The 16,099-nt window shown below is 36.1% G+C and overlaps 2 protein-coding genes across 4 annotated transcripts; one reads left to right on the top strand and one right to left on the bottom strand.

Annotated features, from left to right (window-relative positions):
* The first annotated feature begins 1,293 nt into the window (after positions 1-1,293).
* On the top strand, positions 1,294-6,266 carry LOC125057692 (uncharacterized protein K02A2.6-like). 3 transcript variants are annotated; one of them, XM_047661501.1, is made up of 2 exons: positions 1,294-2,416; positions 2,788-6,266. In XM_047661501.1, exons 1-2 carry the CDS (start codon positions 1,457-1,459, stop codon positions 2,791-2,793), a joined length of 966 nt encoding a protein of 321 aa, XP_047517457.1. In that variant the 5' UTR covers positions 1,294-1,456; the 3' UTR covers positions 2,794-6,266. The 3 variants fall into 3 exon arrangements, with proteins under 3 accessions (XP_047517457.1, XP_047517455.1, XP_047517456.1); XM_047661499.1 differs by having other exon boundaries at positions 1,312-4,078; positions 4,838-6,266; XM_047661500.1 differs by having other exon boundaries at positions 1,312-2,416.
* Positions 6,267-13,890: 7,624 nt separating this feature from the next.
* LOC125057870 (lipase 3-like) lies at positions 13,891-15,700 on the bottom strand. Its single transcript, XM_047661796.1, has one exon. It carries the CDS (start codon positions 15,655-15,657, stop codon positions 14,158-14,160), a length of 1,500 nt encoding a protein of 499 aa, XP_047517752.1. The 5' UTR covers positions 15,658-15,700; the 3' UTR covers positions 13,891-14,157.
* Between the last annotated feature and the right edge of the window lie 399 nt (positions 15,701-16,099).

Below are 16,099 nucleotides of genomic sequence, written 5' to 3' on the forward strand. Positions count from 1 at the left end.
ACACTGTTTCTGGCATTTATCAATGATCTTTGTGACCTCCAGTTACAAAATGGTAAAATAATAACATTTGCAGATGATACTGCACTTGTGTTTCATGGTGATAGCTGGAAAGATACTGTCGACATTGCTCAAAGAGGATTCGACGTTGTTAACAAATGGCTCAGAATGAATGCCCTAACTATCAATGTCAATAAAACTAAATGTATACCGTTCTATATAAAAACTCCTGGTTCTAGTACTAACCTTGGTTTAACTGCTCATGTATGTTCTGATACTGATTCTTGTGACTGTCAAAAGATCTTTGTTGCCAACAATACTAAGTATCTAGGTGTCGTTGTTGATAGCACGCTAAATTTTAACTACCACATTGACCTGCTACTATCGCGAACTCGGAAACTTATCTTCACCTTTAAGAATCTCCGTAATATTGCTGAAAAATCGATAATTAAAGTGGTTTATCAATCCCTCTGCCAATCCGTTTTAAGCTATTGTGTTACTGTCTGGGGAGGGGCTTGTAAAACTAATCTTATAAAACTGGAGAGGGCTCAGCGTGCGTTATTGAAAGTAAGTTATTCTAAACCATTTTTTTACCCTACCAAAGATCTATATCTTTTATCTGACGTGTTGAGTGTTCGTCAACTATTTATACTGAACACTGTGCTCAAACAACACTCCATAACTCGCTATGATCCTTCTTTGAATGACAACAAACGATGCAAATATAAAGTCTGCACCTCAGATACCCGTTGGTCCACAGCTTTCTCAAGAAGGTTTTTTGGTTTTATGGGCTGTCACCTATATAACAAGATAAACAGGTTGATCAACATATATCCGCTTACTAAATATGAGTGTAAAAAAGCTACAGTCAAATGGCTTAAAAATCTAGACTACGAGGGGACTGAGAAGTTGTTAGTAGTCCTCAGCTAATACCTAACACTAACACGTTATGTATACGAGTACATAGGTACACTATCACCCATGCTCATATATGCTTCACTAAGACATATATACACTAAGTCATAAATTCACTAACACATACATACATTAACACTTACATACACTAAACACATACATGCACCACCACATACACCCACTTAAATGTGAGTATATTTGTAATATTTGTAATAGTTTCTCGATCAAATTGATGTACCTACTTAAATTCCATTCGGTCCGGATGCGGAGGGACTGGCAATCTGTAATACAGGTATCCTAGTACAGTCGCCAGTCTCTCACACAGATTTTGCCTGTTAATGCTGAAATTTGTATTTTGTGTCTGTATTTTTTTTGTGTGAGAGAAAACTGTTAGATATTTGGCAGACTAAGTGGGCAACACTGAGCGCCAGTCTTGAATAAACGTTTTGCAGAGTGCACATATCTTTGATTTATCAGTGGCGACGAGGATAAAAAAAATTCACATAAATTTAAAAATTAATTAAACTGTGTTGAGAAAATTATAATGATTGGTCAAATTAGTGCATTTGACGTTAAAAATGGCAATTGGTCAGCATATATTGAACGTGTGGAGATGTACTTTTTGGCAAATAAAATTGAAGATGGCGTCAAATTACCCACGCTTATAGCGGTAATGGGGGAAGATAGCTACGACTTGCTATCTACGTTGGCCAGTCCGAAGAAACCTTCGAGTCTAACTTTCAAAGAAGTTGTGAATTTAATGGAAACGCATTTGCAGCCGAAACCTTCAATATTAGCGGAGCGTTACAGATTTCGTCAAAGAAGGCAGCAAGAAAACGAATCGATTGCCGACTACGTGGCAGACTTAAAAAAATTATCACGGTTTTGTGATTTCTCAACAACACTAGAAGATAATATTAGAGACCAATTTGTGTGCGGGCTAAAAAGTGAATCTACAAGACAGAGGCTGTTTGCCGAGGAGAATCTTTGTTATAAAAAAGCCGTGTCGCTCGCGATAAACCTTGAGGCGGCGGAACGTGACGCGGGCGTTGTGGATCGTTCACTCATTGTGGAGCAAGTAAATAAAATGCAAATACGTGAGTGTAAAGCATGTGGGGACACAAATCATCGCTGGGAAGATTGTGTCTACAAAAATTTTGTGTGCAGCCTCTGCAAAACGACAGGCCATCTCCGTCGTATGTGTTCGGGACGAGAGAAGACTGGGGTACGCGGTGAGGGCGTGATGAACAGCTACGGGTACAGTGGCAGATCGCGCGGGTGGCGCGGGCGATGGCGCGGGAAGCGTGGCGGTCGATCACGTGGCGCCGGGCGCGGGGCCGGACAAGGAGCCCCCGCCGACACCTACTGGCTGCAGGGAGCCGCCGGATGCGAGGCTGGACCGGTGGCCAAAGCGGCGCCGGCGAGCGAGGTGCGCCAGCAAGAGGAAGTAGACTACACGGATGAGGAGCCGATCTATCAGATGTCCTTAGCTAAGTACAAACCGGTGTGTATTTCCTTGTTAGTGAACGATACATTGTTGAATATGGAAATAGATACTGGGTCCGCTTTATCCTGTATTAGTAAGAGTACATTTTTAAAATACTTTAACAAATTAAAGTTAAGGTCATGCAGGTTAAAATTAAAGTTTTATGACGGGGCTACCATTGAACCATTAGGATATTTAGAAATCAGTGTAAAATATGGCAACATATGTAAAGTTTTGGACCTTTATGTTATCGACAATGGCTGTACCCATTTATTAGGACGACAATGGCTCTCAGAACTGAATATAGATATTCCTAAATTTAAAATCTGCAATGTAAATAATGTGCAAGCAAGCCAATCGAATGATCAAATCAATAATATACTTTCCAGATATAAGTCGGTGTTTGACGGGACCCTGGGCAGGTACACTGGTGGTACGGTGGCGTTGAAGGTGCGTGAGGACGCAGAGCCTATATTTTGCAGAGCGAGGCCATTGCCTTTCTCTATGCGAGCGCGTGTGGATGCAGAACTAGATGCCATGCTTCAGGCCGGCGTTGTGGAACCGGTGGACCACTCCGACTGGGCTACTCCGCTGGTCATTGCTTCCAAAGCAGACGGGGGAATTCGTATTTGTGCCGACTACAAGGTGACACTCAATCGAGCCTTAATGATTGATAGGTATCCGGTTCCGAGGATTGATGAATTGTTTAGCGACCTCAGTGGAAATAAATACTTCACAAAAATTGATTTATCACAGGCTTATAATCAACTTGAACTAGATTCAGAATCAAAAGCGTACACTGTAATCAATACACATAAGGGGCTTTTTAAATATAATCGCTTAGTATATGGCTTAGCTTCAAGTCCAGGAATATTTCAAAAATTTATGGCAAATTTGTTCAAAGATATTCCAGATGTGATTACGTTCTACGACGATATATTGCTAAAAAGTAGGGATTTTAAAAGTCATTTGGAAACAATAGAGAAAGTCTTTAGTATTTTGCAAAACAACGGGTTAAAAATTAAGAAAAACAAATGTAATTTTTTGGCTTCCGAAGTTAAGTACTTAGGATACATTATAGATAAAGATGGTATAAGAGTGGACCCAGACAAAGTAAAAGCAATTGTAGGTATGGTTTATCCAAAGAACGTCTCTGAGTTAAAATCGTTTTTAGGAATGGTTAATTTCTATGGAAAATTCATAAAAAATTTGAGCACTCATCTGGCTCCTTTATATGAGCTATTAAAGGCAGGTAAACAGTTTATTTGGTCTAAGGAGAGTAGTTTAGCATTTAACAAAGTAAAGAAATTGTTATGTAGTGCAGAAGTTCTAGTGCATTTTGATATATCTGCAGAGTCCATAGTGACCTGTGACGCAAGTTCGTATGGCGTGGGCTGTGTGTTAGCGTCGCGCGCACCTAACGGTTCGGAGCGGGTCGTGGCCTATGCCTCGCGCTCACTCACTCCTGCGGAGAGACACTACAGCCAAATACATAAGGAAGCCCTCGCTATTATATTTGCTGTTGATAAATTCCATCAATACTTGTATGGTCGGAAGTTTACATTAAAAACAGATCATAAACCACTAGTAAGCATTTTCGGTCCGAATTCAGCAGTACCTTGTACAGCAGCGAGTAGGTTGCAAAGATGGGCTATCAAGTTATCAGCATATGATTTTAATATTGAGTATATTAAAACCGACAAAAACACAGCAGATGCACTATCGCGATTAATTACAGCACATAAAGAGATAGGTGAAGATACTTTGCCAGAGCAAACATATCTGCATTTTGCGACAGAAGCTCTTCTTCTGGACTACTCAGTTTTAAAAAAAGAAACCTTGTCTGACCCGATATTATCAAGAGTGTTAACTTATATTAGAGATGGTTGGCCGGTAGGAAATGAAATCAAAGAATTAAAACCATATTTTAATAGAAAAAATGAACTTTACACCGAACTAGGTTGTATTTTATGGGGCCATAGGTTAGTCATTCCAGCTTCATGTAGGAATAAAGTATTAGTAGAATTGCATGATACCCATATGGGTATTGTTAAAACTAAGTCGTTAGCAAGAAGCTATGTCTGGTGGCCTGGGGTAGATGAAAGTATTCAAGTAATATGTCAGTCTTGTGAAGTGTGCGGTGCGGTCGCAAATGCTCCACCTTCACACACGCCACAGGCCTGGCCATGGCCAAGTAGACCTTGGTCCAGAATTCACATAGATTTTTTGGGACCTATTTCCGGTGTAACTTACTTTATAATAGTAGATTCTTGCTCTAAATGGATTGAAGCAATCAGAATGAAAAGCACAAAGGCAGATTCTGTAATTGCTGTTCTTAGAGATAATTTTGCTCGCTTTGGTTTAGTAAAACAAGTGGTTAGTGACAACGGTCCACCTTTCACTAGTAAGGAATTTGAGTTGTTCATGAAAAGAAATAAAATTGAGCATATTTTCTCAGCCCCGTATCATCCGGCTTCAAATGGAGCAGCGGAAAACGCAGTTAAGATATGTAAGAGAGTCATAAAAAAAGCGGTTAATCAAAAACTAGACCCGGACATAGCACTTTCTCGATTTTTATTAGCTTATAGAAATACGGAGCATTACACTACAGGAGAGAGTCCTGCTAAAATTCTGTTGGGCAGGGATTTACGTATGCGTTTAGATGCCTTAAAGCCTTCACGCGAGACGAGAGTTCAATCGCACCAAGCTCGCAGTGAGGAGTTTGCGGGGGGAGCGCGGCGTCAACTTACACCCGGTGACCCGGTGTGGTACCGCGACTACCGCTCTCGGGACAAGTGGCTAGCAGGCCAGCTGACGGATAGGTTAGGAACCACTGACTACAAAGTTAAATCTGTTCTCGGAACCGAAGTACAAAGACATATCGATCAATTAAGGTTTAGAAAGGTCAAAGTAGTTGATAGTAATACAGGGGACATAAATCGTCAACCTTCACATGTTAATCCAAAACCTAAGTCCCGAAGTTCATTAGCTTTTCCAACCTCAGAGAGCCCAGAACGAGACCCCGATTCTATGACAGCGTCGTCTGCCACAGCTGATATGTTGACGTCACCTAGAACGGTTCGTAATCAAAGAGCATCCCACAATGAAATGAGCAGCCCAGATGGCAATACGTCACGTCAGGAAGCTATCACCGCCGTCACCGTGCCAGCAGTGTCCACGCCCGGGGGACCGATTCAAGATAATGTAGTCTACAGGGAGTTAACGTCTGATCAGCAAACAGACAGAATTAGTAGGATTCGTAGACCCCCTCGTAGATACGGCTTCGAAGATGTTTTTTTTTTCAGGTAGCATATAAGCATCTTAGATTATTTTTTTTTAAAATTAAACTTATTTTTTTTTTATCTTTTCACATGTATGTCAATGTAAATTGTTATATTCTTGTAACAAGTAGAGATTTAGACCATTAAATATAAATGTTGTATGTTGTAGTAGTAGGTAAATCTTTAAAATAGATTGCAGCTGTTTATTTTTAAGTTTTTTTTTTTTTTTTTTTTTTTACCTTTAATAAAAGTGTTAATTTCGGTAAATAGGGAGAGAGGTAGGTAGGTATTGAGGTAGCTTACATAGAAATATACTTATTGTTTTTTTTTGTTATTTACTGTTTTCCTTATTATGTATTTCCATCATTGAGTTATTAAATTACTATTGTTATTAAGACAGCAACCTATCTACTTGTGAATTTACCTAGGTATTTGATATATCTTAAAAATCTTTAGAACACAGAGTTTATTAACTAATTAATTAGCTATGTAAGAGAGCTTAGCATTTAAGGGGGAAGGTGTTAGATATTTGGCAGACTAAGTGGGCAACACTGAGCGCCAGTCTTGAATAAACGTTTTGCAGAGTGCACATATCTTTGATTTATCAAAAACAAATAAATATTTTATTATTATTATTATTATTATTATTATAGTATTAAGAATATCCAGCGCCAAATCATCTGCACCTTCGCTTTCACACCATCACACACACATTTATAACTTATGTTAGCTGTAGGATTATGAAATAAATAAATATGCGTTAAGAATATCTGCTATTTAGCATTCCACAAAAAATTTAACAGACACAGATATAGTTATTACGTTATTCAATTAAGTTTAATTTATAGCAATATTACCCATCTTTCGAGAAGCACTCCAATTCGAAAATGATTTATTTACGATCTTTGAGTGATATTAATCATTCAGTAATTATATTGCGTCTAACTTTGTATCTTCTGAGTAAGTCATTTGATAATAATTGAAATTGTTTAATCAAAGACACGATATTCGCGACTGATTGAAGTGTTATTTATTTAATGTAACGTATTTTATTATCAAATATATGCTGTTGATAAGAAGAAGAAGGTTGTATACTCATTACTCATACAATAAAACGAACTAACGATACCAAATATAGATAAATAGCCAAGCTATTACTCTAGCAAAACTTAACAAAAACCGTTCATCGGTGTAATCAGAAAAACCTATTAACCATATAAACGAGCGCACTTTCGCACCAAAAATATATAGTTAACGAGGTGATGACCGCGATTTCTGTTCTGTGTTTCAATATTCGCGTACATAAGAAATAGCTAAAATAAAACTTGGTACTGTGCGTTTCATATTTGACACATAAAATGGGATCGGGGTACCGTGAAATATGCCATATATATATATATATATATATTATAGTTTTTATGCCGCCCATGGACACACACTTTCTTTGCCAGAAGGCTTGCAAGTGCGTTGCCGGCCTTTTAAGGATTGGTACCGACTCAATATTTACTTACCACTAAAACACGATCTAACATAATATATAGAATTAATATTCCATTCGAAAGTTATCATAAAACCCTTTCGCCGAGTTAAACAAATCGCCAAAGATTTCCAATATTTCATCAAAAGTTGTGGCGTGTATCATAAATCGGGGTAAAACTTTAGTACAAGGAGCGTTTGTTGCCCCAGCTTGGGAACTAGGCGCCGGTCTCGGTCTAAGACGACATGTGTTCGACGCTAATTACAAGATAAGGCTTTGTTTAATGAGAAATGTTTTGGACCTTAATTACTTATATCGACCTTCGTTAATCGGGTTAAGCAAATTTTAGGGCATTTTGTCTTAAAATAATTATATTTAAACGTAGCTGCATAGTTTAATGTGGAGCAGTGTTGGCGTAGGGGCTTTAGCGTTCGACTCTCATCCCTGGGGTCGTAGGTTCGATCCTCGGGCTGTGCAACAATTGACTCTCTTTCTATGTGCGCATTTATTATTCGCTCGAACGGTGAAGGAAAACATCGTGAGGAAACCGGCTTGCCTTAGACCCAAACGGCGAGTGTCAGGCACAGGACTTGCCTATGAGATAACAAATGATCATGAACAAATCTGAGGCCCAGACCTGAAAAGGTGGTAGCGCCATTGATATTTTAAATCTAAAAAAACATCTTTGTTTGAAATTATTAGACTGGTATTCCAAAACTTAATACATTGTTATATTTCTGAATAAATGACCTCTTCATGACAAAAAAAAATATCCATCTTATAATCTGATGACAGCATTTTCTATTTTTATCATATATAGTTGTTCTAGGGTAGAATTTAAATAGTATACAGGCCGTAAACCATGAGAACCTAATAAAGTTTTATTGAGCGCCGTAAAATGTACCCAGCGGCCGGCTTATAAGCAACTTTTTACGATTTTGTGTGTGAAGCAATGTTCTACTCGGGTAATCTACTCACTCGAGACTATTTCACAAATATTAGGGTCGAAATCTTTAAATTCTCGACAAATCATGGATTATGAAGTTCAATGTGACTTATAGGGATTAATTCAATAATTTTAGCCTCGAGACAAATGATGGTGGTGGTTGCACAGGCTCTTCGTATTCTTGGGGGGGTGCAACTCTGCGCTCTATGTCTAACATAAGACAATTCTTAATCTACTAGTAGACTCGGCCAAGCGTTGCTGTGGCTATTCAAGAGAAACGGCAGGAGAACACCAATCCACCATGCTTTTTTGGTTGTTATGCCATTAAATTGTAGCTTATGTGAAACTTTGGTATTTATTTTGATAAGGATCAATACCTAGGTACGAATAAAGAGGCTTTTCTAGCAGTGGTATTTTAATAAAAAAAATTAATAAAAGGACGCTTATTGTGACGTAACTATAAGAGATAGAGACATGCTGTCGTGACATTTTTTATAGATAGTGATGTGTCCTGAAAAATTGTGATACATCATTTTGTTCTATTATTAATAGTTTTCACAGCGCACGCGACTTAAGGAAGTTTTTTGTTTATTTTTTTATACCTTGGGTTAGATTATTCAAGTTTTAGTAAGCATCCCTATGAAACATAGCCTATGTCACTCGGGAATAGTGTAGCTTGCCAACGGTGAAAGAATTCTTGAAATCGGTCTAGTAGTTTCGGAGCCTATTCATTTCAAACAAACAAAAAATCTAATCTTTCCTCTTTATAATATTAGTATAGATTTCCGAACCAATGACAATCCGCATGCCAAGTGACAAAGGCCTCCCCCATTCTTCCCCATTCGCTTTCCATGTTTATGAATATGTCGAGGACACCATTCTGTCAGATTATAAGACCATTTCGCCTTAATACCTCTTATAACTTCCCCAGTTCAAACTCAAACTCAAAATAACTTTATATGTACCCAAGTGAACTCATGAACGTCAACAGAAAAGATGTTAAATTGATTCTGAATTTACTTTTACAACCAGTTCGCAAGTCAAGGGCGTAGAGCGGGCAAGAAGAATTGGCCAGAAACTCTCCGCCACTCTTTTTAATGTTTGAACTGGAGTCAATCAGTCCCAAGGATTAGGATCGTTTAAATAGTCGTCAAATTTATAAAATGCTTTATTAATTAATTTACGTTCAATGAGAGTTTAGAATTTATTCAGTGATAATTGTCTAATTTTGCTTGGGAGTTTGTTGTAAAAACGAATACAATTTCCATACAAGGAGTTGTTTTCTTCTGGAGCCTGTTTGATCGTGCGCTAAGAAATGTTCTGTTTCGAGTATTATACAGGTGAAAGTCACCATTTGTTATAAAATCGTTTATATTTTTTGTACACTCAAACAGGCTTCAAGAATATATTGACCAGATAGTGTCATAATATTTAATTCCTTAAACTTATTCCGTACCGACTCCCTCGGTGAAACACAACAAATACCCTGAATAGCCCGCTACTGCAGCACAAATATGGATTAAACCCCTGCAGTAGTACCACAGTAGAATACCGTACGACATTACGTTGTGATGGGAGTGTTCAGCTTCTTAATAGTAGTCCAATGTCCCTTATTCTTGTATAGTGTCTAAGATCCAGGTGACGTACAGGTATTTGAATAATATTTAAGGAGGAGGTTAGCAATCTAATTAAAATACAAACGGAATAATGAATTCTTGGATGGTTTTCAAAACTAGTCAGCTCTTTTTGTTATAATTAATATATATGTTAATGTGTTGAAAACTTTGATACGTAAATTTCCTTAAGACTATTTTGGCGTTTACATATTATGACTATATAGTTACAGTCTTTACCATTAATTATTCGAAGTAATTGTCGGGTAAGTTATACTTGCTAAATATTTACACTAACTAGTGGGTAAATTTAATGAGAAATCTTTGAATCAAGCCATAAACCGGATATCTCAATGTACACAATTCCTAGAAACAATATAGTTCATATATGTTATCGCTTAATTAAGTTTATCGGAGAGCCCGGCCTTAGAGATATAATTTAATGTTTTCCCTAAAACAAGAATACTTTATAAAATTTATTTAATTTGCATTAAGGTGACATTGTTTCGACAATTTTTTTATATAACAAACAAAAAAACAAACAAACAGGCAAACGGGCATCAGGGCTCATACTCTCAATGCCATAGGGCTCGCGAGTGTATTGCCGGCCTTTTAAGAATTGTAACGCTCTTTTCTTGAAGGACCCTATCAAATTGGTTCGGAAATACTTCAGTGGGCAGTTGGTTCCACATAGTAGAGGTGCGTGGCAAAAACTGCCTTTAAAAACGCTAACTTATGGAACGACGGACGTCGAGGTGATACGGGTATAGTTTCGTATTCTGCCTCGACGTTATTCTGAAAGCTGCAAGTGTTAATCCGAACAACTTTTGCGTCCAACAATACAGCTTCAATAGTCAAAAGTTAAAGGTAAGTTTTATAAATTGGGTCCGGACTGCTTCGAAGAATATGTAAAAAAAGTGTTTTAAATGTATATCTTATCTCTCATGAAGTAAAAAGTAAGGTGCTTTAAAACATAAATTATTACTTTGATGCAAAGTAAAACATATAATCGAAACAGGGAATTTCCTCAATATTAATAACATAAATAATGAAAGAACGAAATTGGTTCCAATGTAATTAACATGAATCAGAGAAGTGTTGGCGCTAGTGAAAAAATAATAAATCATAGGAACCGGATATGACCGGACACGGTAATATCCGGGTAACCGTTTAACGGAGCCGGATAATCCTGACTGATGACACTGCAATGTGACGTGTCTGTGTAAGTTATTGACTGTTAGCGATTCGTTTTCTAATAAATATATTCCAACCTAAATTGTGTAAGTACTTTAAAATAACAATCTCTTATAACAGAAATATCATTACCCTGTTGCTGGATGCATTTCGTAGCTGCAATTTATTCTGAAAGCAACAACCATCTCTGTTGTTCTTAAAATTCACCATTCACTCCATTACCCAATAATGAAATAGGTTTTTTGCCCCCTGCAAACAGGCACGAGGCTCATCTGATATTAAGTCATACCGCCGCCCATGGACACTCTCCATACCAGAGGCCGCTGTGCGTTGCTGGCCTTTTATGGAGATCCTGACTTTGGTCGATTATTTCAATAATTTAAAAAAAATTAGCTTAGAAAAAAAGTCTACTTTTTAACGAAAAAAGTTTTTATTTCGCACCACAACCTTTGAATTCAGTAGACCACAGTCAGACAGTTTCAGGCGCAGATTCGAGAAATTAAAATTTAGTGCATTCCACTAGCGAGTCGGATTGGAGTTTCAAACTCGGCTAAAATATTTTTTATTCTCAGTAGTAAGCTGCAGATTGGCGATGGGCAAGCATTTCCAGTGATTTTAATTAAATATAATGTATTATTCTACTATATATACGAAATATGAAAGTTTTATAATATCTTTTTGATGAAATCAACAAACATGTAATACGATATAGACCGTTTAACGAAAGTAATATAACTTCTAAGGACATTTACAATATTATTAACCTATATTGTAATAATAATTAATAAAAATTGATAAATAGAAAATTTAAAAAGTTTGGTCTCTTGTAGTGTACCTTAAATGCTGGCAGCATTTCCTCGATGTATTGCGATACTTATTCTAATAAGATTCTGTTTTAATATCTATTTGTACATTTTAGTTATAATTATTATGACTACTCGTATGTTAAGAATATTGTAAATGTCTTTATTTAGTAGATATTATATTACTAATAAAATAAATAAAAAGCATTTAATTCGGACCATTATAAGTCCATATATTGTTAGTAGAGTAATACTTATGTTAGTAAAATTAAAATTAAAATTATCAAAATTATTAAAACATTTAATTCATAAATCTTCGTTGATTCGAGGCACCACTTAATACACAAATAGGTATATAGTTTTAAAAAAGTGACCTATCTTATAAAATGTGTAAACATTTATTTGACAAAAATTCTATAATTGAACGAAGTCACAGCCACCGACTAGTATTGAGAGACATTTAAAGCTCACAGAAACGTTATTAATTTGACAATATTGTGCCTCTGGCATTATTAACTTTTAGAAATGGTTCAAATATCTAATTCGCTTTGTAGTCAGGATTCAATTGAAAACGACAAATTATACCTCTCGTTGCTAGATATTTCCTAAAATATGTAATCAAATTAGTTATTTTACATAAAAAGTCTTTTATAGCCATTCGTGATTGTCTTATATTTTTCTGAAGATCTCTAATATCAGTTAAGTTAGCGTGATAACCGAGTCTCGTCGAAGATTTAGTCTAAACAATGTTATGATAATTCCAATTAGCATATATAACATCCACGGTATTCTTCAAATTTGGTCCCCTTTTTCCTGTTCTCAGACCTCAAGAGAATGCTCGCTGGACAGAAATTTTGCTCCGAAGTGATCGCCGTAACTTAACAATGGCAACTATAAAAATGGCATCGAAAATCGTTCCCTCTCGAAGAATTAAGAAGAAAGATTTTTTGTTGTTAGCCTACAAATTTCAGCCCACCAATCAACTACCTCACTAACGTCTAACGTCCTGCTTCTGTATATTTATTTATCTATTTTTATTTTGTATATATTTAAATTGTATATAAGCCGATTCTATAGAGTAATCTATGTTGTGATCATATCTGAATAGCCCAGCCCTAAACTCTAAAATCAATAACATTTTCCGAATTCCGTCTGCAAAAACCAACCTAGGAGTTCAGACACCTCTCATTCGAACTCTTCGTGATTATAACTGATTAAACAGTACTTATCTGGAGCTGGATATATTCGGTAGTGGGCTGATTAATTATAAAGATCCGCTGTTTTGCTGGTAATTTTTTTGTGCCTTACAAAATTTTCTGGTATTTTTATATTTACCTAAGTTCAAATAAATTTGAGATAAAAGAGTTTGTAACATATACTGTAGTTATGTAAAAAATAAATAAATAAATGTACGAAAAATAGTATATTTAAGCAGGAATGTCACGAATTCGGTAATAATTCAAGTAGAAGCAAAATTAAGCAATAATTTTCGGTTGGGACACGGTAATAGCCGTTTTTACGGTTTCATTAAATCGTTGCAATATATCGTAGAAAGGCATTTTACGTATTTTCAAAAATCTACTCGCAAACTGTTGGTGACAAAAAACAAATGCATCGAATGGCGTTTGAGGTTTATTCTAAAATTTATGTAACGACCTGGATTTCTATCCGAACGATAAATTACAGTTTTCACTGGAAAATAAAGAGATTTCTCCAAATGTTTGAATTCAGCTTTTTTAGAACATTAAATATTATTTTCATTATACAACTCAAAATTGCTTTTGGAACAGAAATATAAGGCAGATGAGATTCTAAAAAATAGAATCGTAACATGAAACAGAATAACATAACGTTAACTCAAAATTTTTAGTTTTAATCATTGTTTCAAACGACTTCTTTTTCATAGACTTAACGAATGATAATATCTTTGATGCATATAACAACACACACCGTGCTCCATTTTTTAAATTAGGTATATTTAAAATAAGCTATACAATCGACATAAGCGAGTGTTTGAATGTTGTTGTATATAATTAATGTTTTCTAATGTGACTAGATTTCCCTTAACAATCTTACAAACACTTGATTTCCCAGCGGCTGCTATTTAATGAGTATCATTTCTTACGAGATTTATTATTTCATTAAATTCTTATGTGGCTAATAAATAAACAACGCTAGTAAACATTAGTATATATTTACAATTATAAACACAATTTACAGAAACCATACTTAATTTAACTAATACTTAATAACAACTATTGCAGAAAATATATTTAATAAAGCTGTTTTGGCGTATCCCTTTAAATTACAACTTAAGAAAATCTCATGTGTAGATTCATAGCTAGCAAGCAAACAATTAAATTGTCGAAACAAGTATGTATGTGCTAGGATAAAATATCATAGAAAATACTTTAAAAAAAAAATATTGTGATTGTTTATAACAATTCATTTTCCAATATGGAACGTGAAAAAGCCGCTCGATTCTGTATAAACATCATTTAAATATTCCATTACCTTATCATTTAATAATCTGGGAGCGTCTATTGCCCATAAGTAGTCTAAATGATTGAAATTTGGATCTGGTATTTTATATATCTTTGTCGTTGACGGCAACTTCTCATACAAGGATTTTACATCTTTCTCACTCGATAGTAAATCATTTTCGGCCCATACCAATGTGATGGGTAGTGTTATTTTACTTAGGTCGTATTCAGGTGGGGTATCAGAATCGTACAATCTCTGGTTGTTCGATCCATAGTCAAACTGCTGAAATTTCCCGCCCGCCATGACCTCTTGCGCAAAATGAACGGCCGTTTTCCAAGACGTACCAGTGCCCAGGTTGTTCATAAATACAGGTAATAACGTCTTATTAAACTGTTTCTCGTTGTAACCACAGATATAAAAAATCATATTTTTACATGCTAAAGATTCCATATTCTCTGCGTCACAGGAACTTGATATTCTTCTTAGGGCCGATTTCTTCGGTAAAAACTCATGCGAACCATATAACATCTCCATGTAAGCTACATTACTCGTAATAGGGGCTAGTGATTTCATAGGGGATTTGATATCAGACAAAAATACGACCGGCGCTAGTGCAAAGGCCGCCTTTAACTTGGAGTTATATTCCGGTCTCAAAGTCAGCATCGCGAATAAAATGGTTGTGCCCATAGAATGTCCAATGTATGTTACTTCCGCATCTTGCTTCATTGTAGTAATGTAATCTATGATAGAAGGAATATCGTACAGAGCAATATCATGCCAGGAAAAATTCCAGTATGATTTAGAATTAGTTTTAAGCCAGACGTGTTCTCTTGAGTATTTGTTTCCTCGCACATTTGACATCCAGACATCATAACCCGCATCAGCTAGAACGTACGCGAGCCCTTTTTCTGGTCCATTAAGAATCCAATCTGCTGAACTAGCAAAGAGGCCATGCTGCAAAAGTATTGTTTTCTTTGACACGTTTTTGGTTCCTTTAGGATGCGGTATCCTGTGTATGTTCAGTATGTACCCTTGGGATACGACGGTGTGTGTCTCACAAATGTAACCATTGCGTACGATTGTGGCTGGAACTGACGAAATCAAGTCTGGTTGTTCCATACGAGCTCCCGGCTCTTCTATAGGTAAATAGGACCACGAATCAGCCGCTTTTCTGCCACTTTCTTTAACACTTTCGACGTAACTGTTGATGTCCTCGCTTATTTTTCGCTGTTGATTTTCAACAAAATTGCTTACTGAATCCGTAACTTTTACCGCTTCCATATAACCAGAGTTCAGAGCCTTCTCAACCCGGTACTTCTGTTTTTCGAAAAAAGCCTTCATATCTTCAGACGTTTGTTCAAAATATTGTTTTATGTCTTTGTCACCAGTCCAGTCGTTAGCATGGTTAAAATTAAATGCGGCGATTATAAGAAAACTTTGTAAATAAACTCGAACGTGCATGTTACGAAATTATCGCGGACTGAGTACAAAATTGCCTTGAATGTATGAATATGTTATTTCCCATTGACCTGGGGTCATGACGTCAACCTGATAGTATTCGGCTAGTCTTAACAATTTGAATGATTAGTGTGTCTATTGATATTGTAATATTTACAAGAAATAATTATATTTATTCTGTTTTAGAGAAACTAACAATGGTCCGACGTTCTGCGACTATGTTAACACAAATAACCAAACAACTATACATATTAGTAGACTATTATGTAGTTCGATTTGTTTTTTATTTATGGTTATGTTGCAGAAAGAAATGATAGAAATACATGTTTTTATTTTTTGAAGTTATACTTCTTTTGGCGTGTTAGGAAAACATGATGAGACAATTTTTTTATGATGCGCGCGCACACCGTCACAAAAATGCGACACCCTGAAGTTAGGTATCGTC

Source organism: Pieris napi, chromosome 17 (assembly GCF_905475465.1).
Source record: "Pieris napi chromosome 17, ilPieNapi1.2, whole genome shotgun sequence".
Classification (NCBI taxonomy): Eukaryota; Metazoa; Arthropoda; class Insecta; order Lepidoptera; family Pieridae; genus Pieris; species Pieris napi.

Coding starts and splice junctions, on each gene's coding strand:
- LOC125057692 (XM_047661499.1), top strand. CDS start 1,457: ATGATTGGTCAAATTAGTGCATTTGACGTTAAAAATGGCAATTGGTCA. Junction 4,079..4,837: donor TATCAGCATATGATTTTAAT/ATTGAGTATATT, acceptor AAAAGAAATAAA/ATTGAGCATATTTTCTCAGC.
- LOC125057870 (XM_047661796.1), bottom strand. CDS start 15,657: ATGCACGTTCGAGTTTATTTACAAAGTTTTCTTATAATCGCCGCATTT.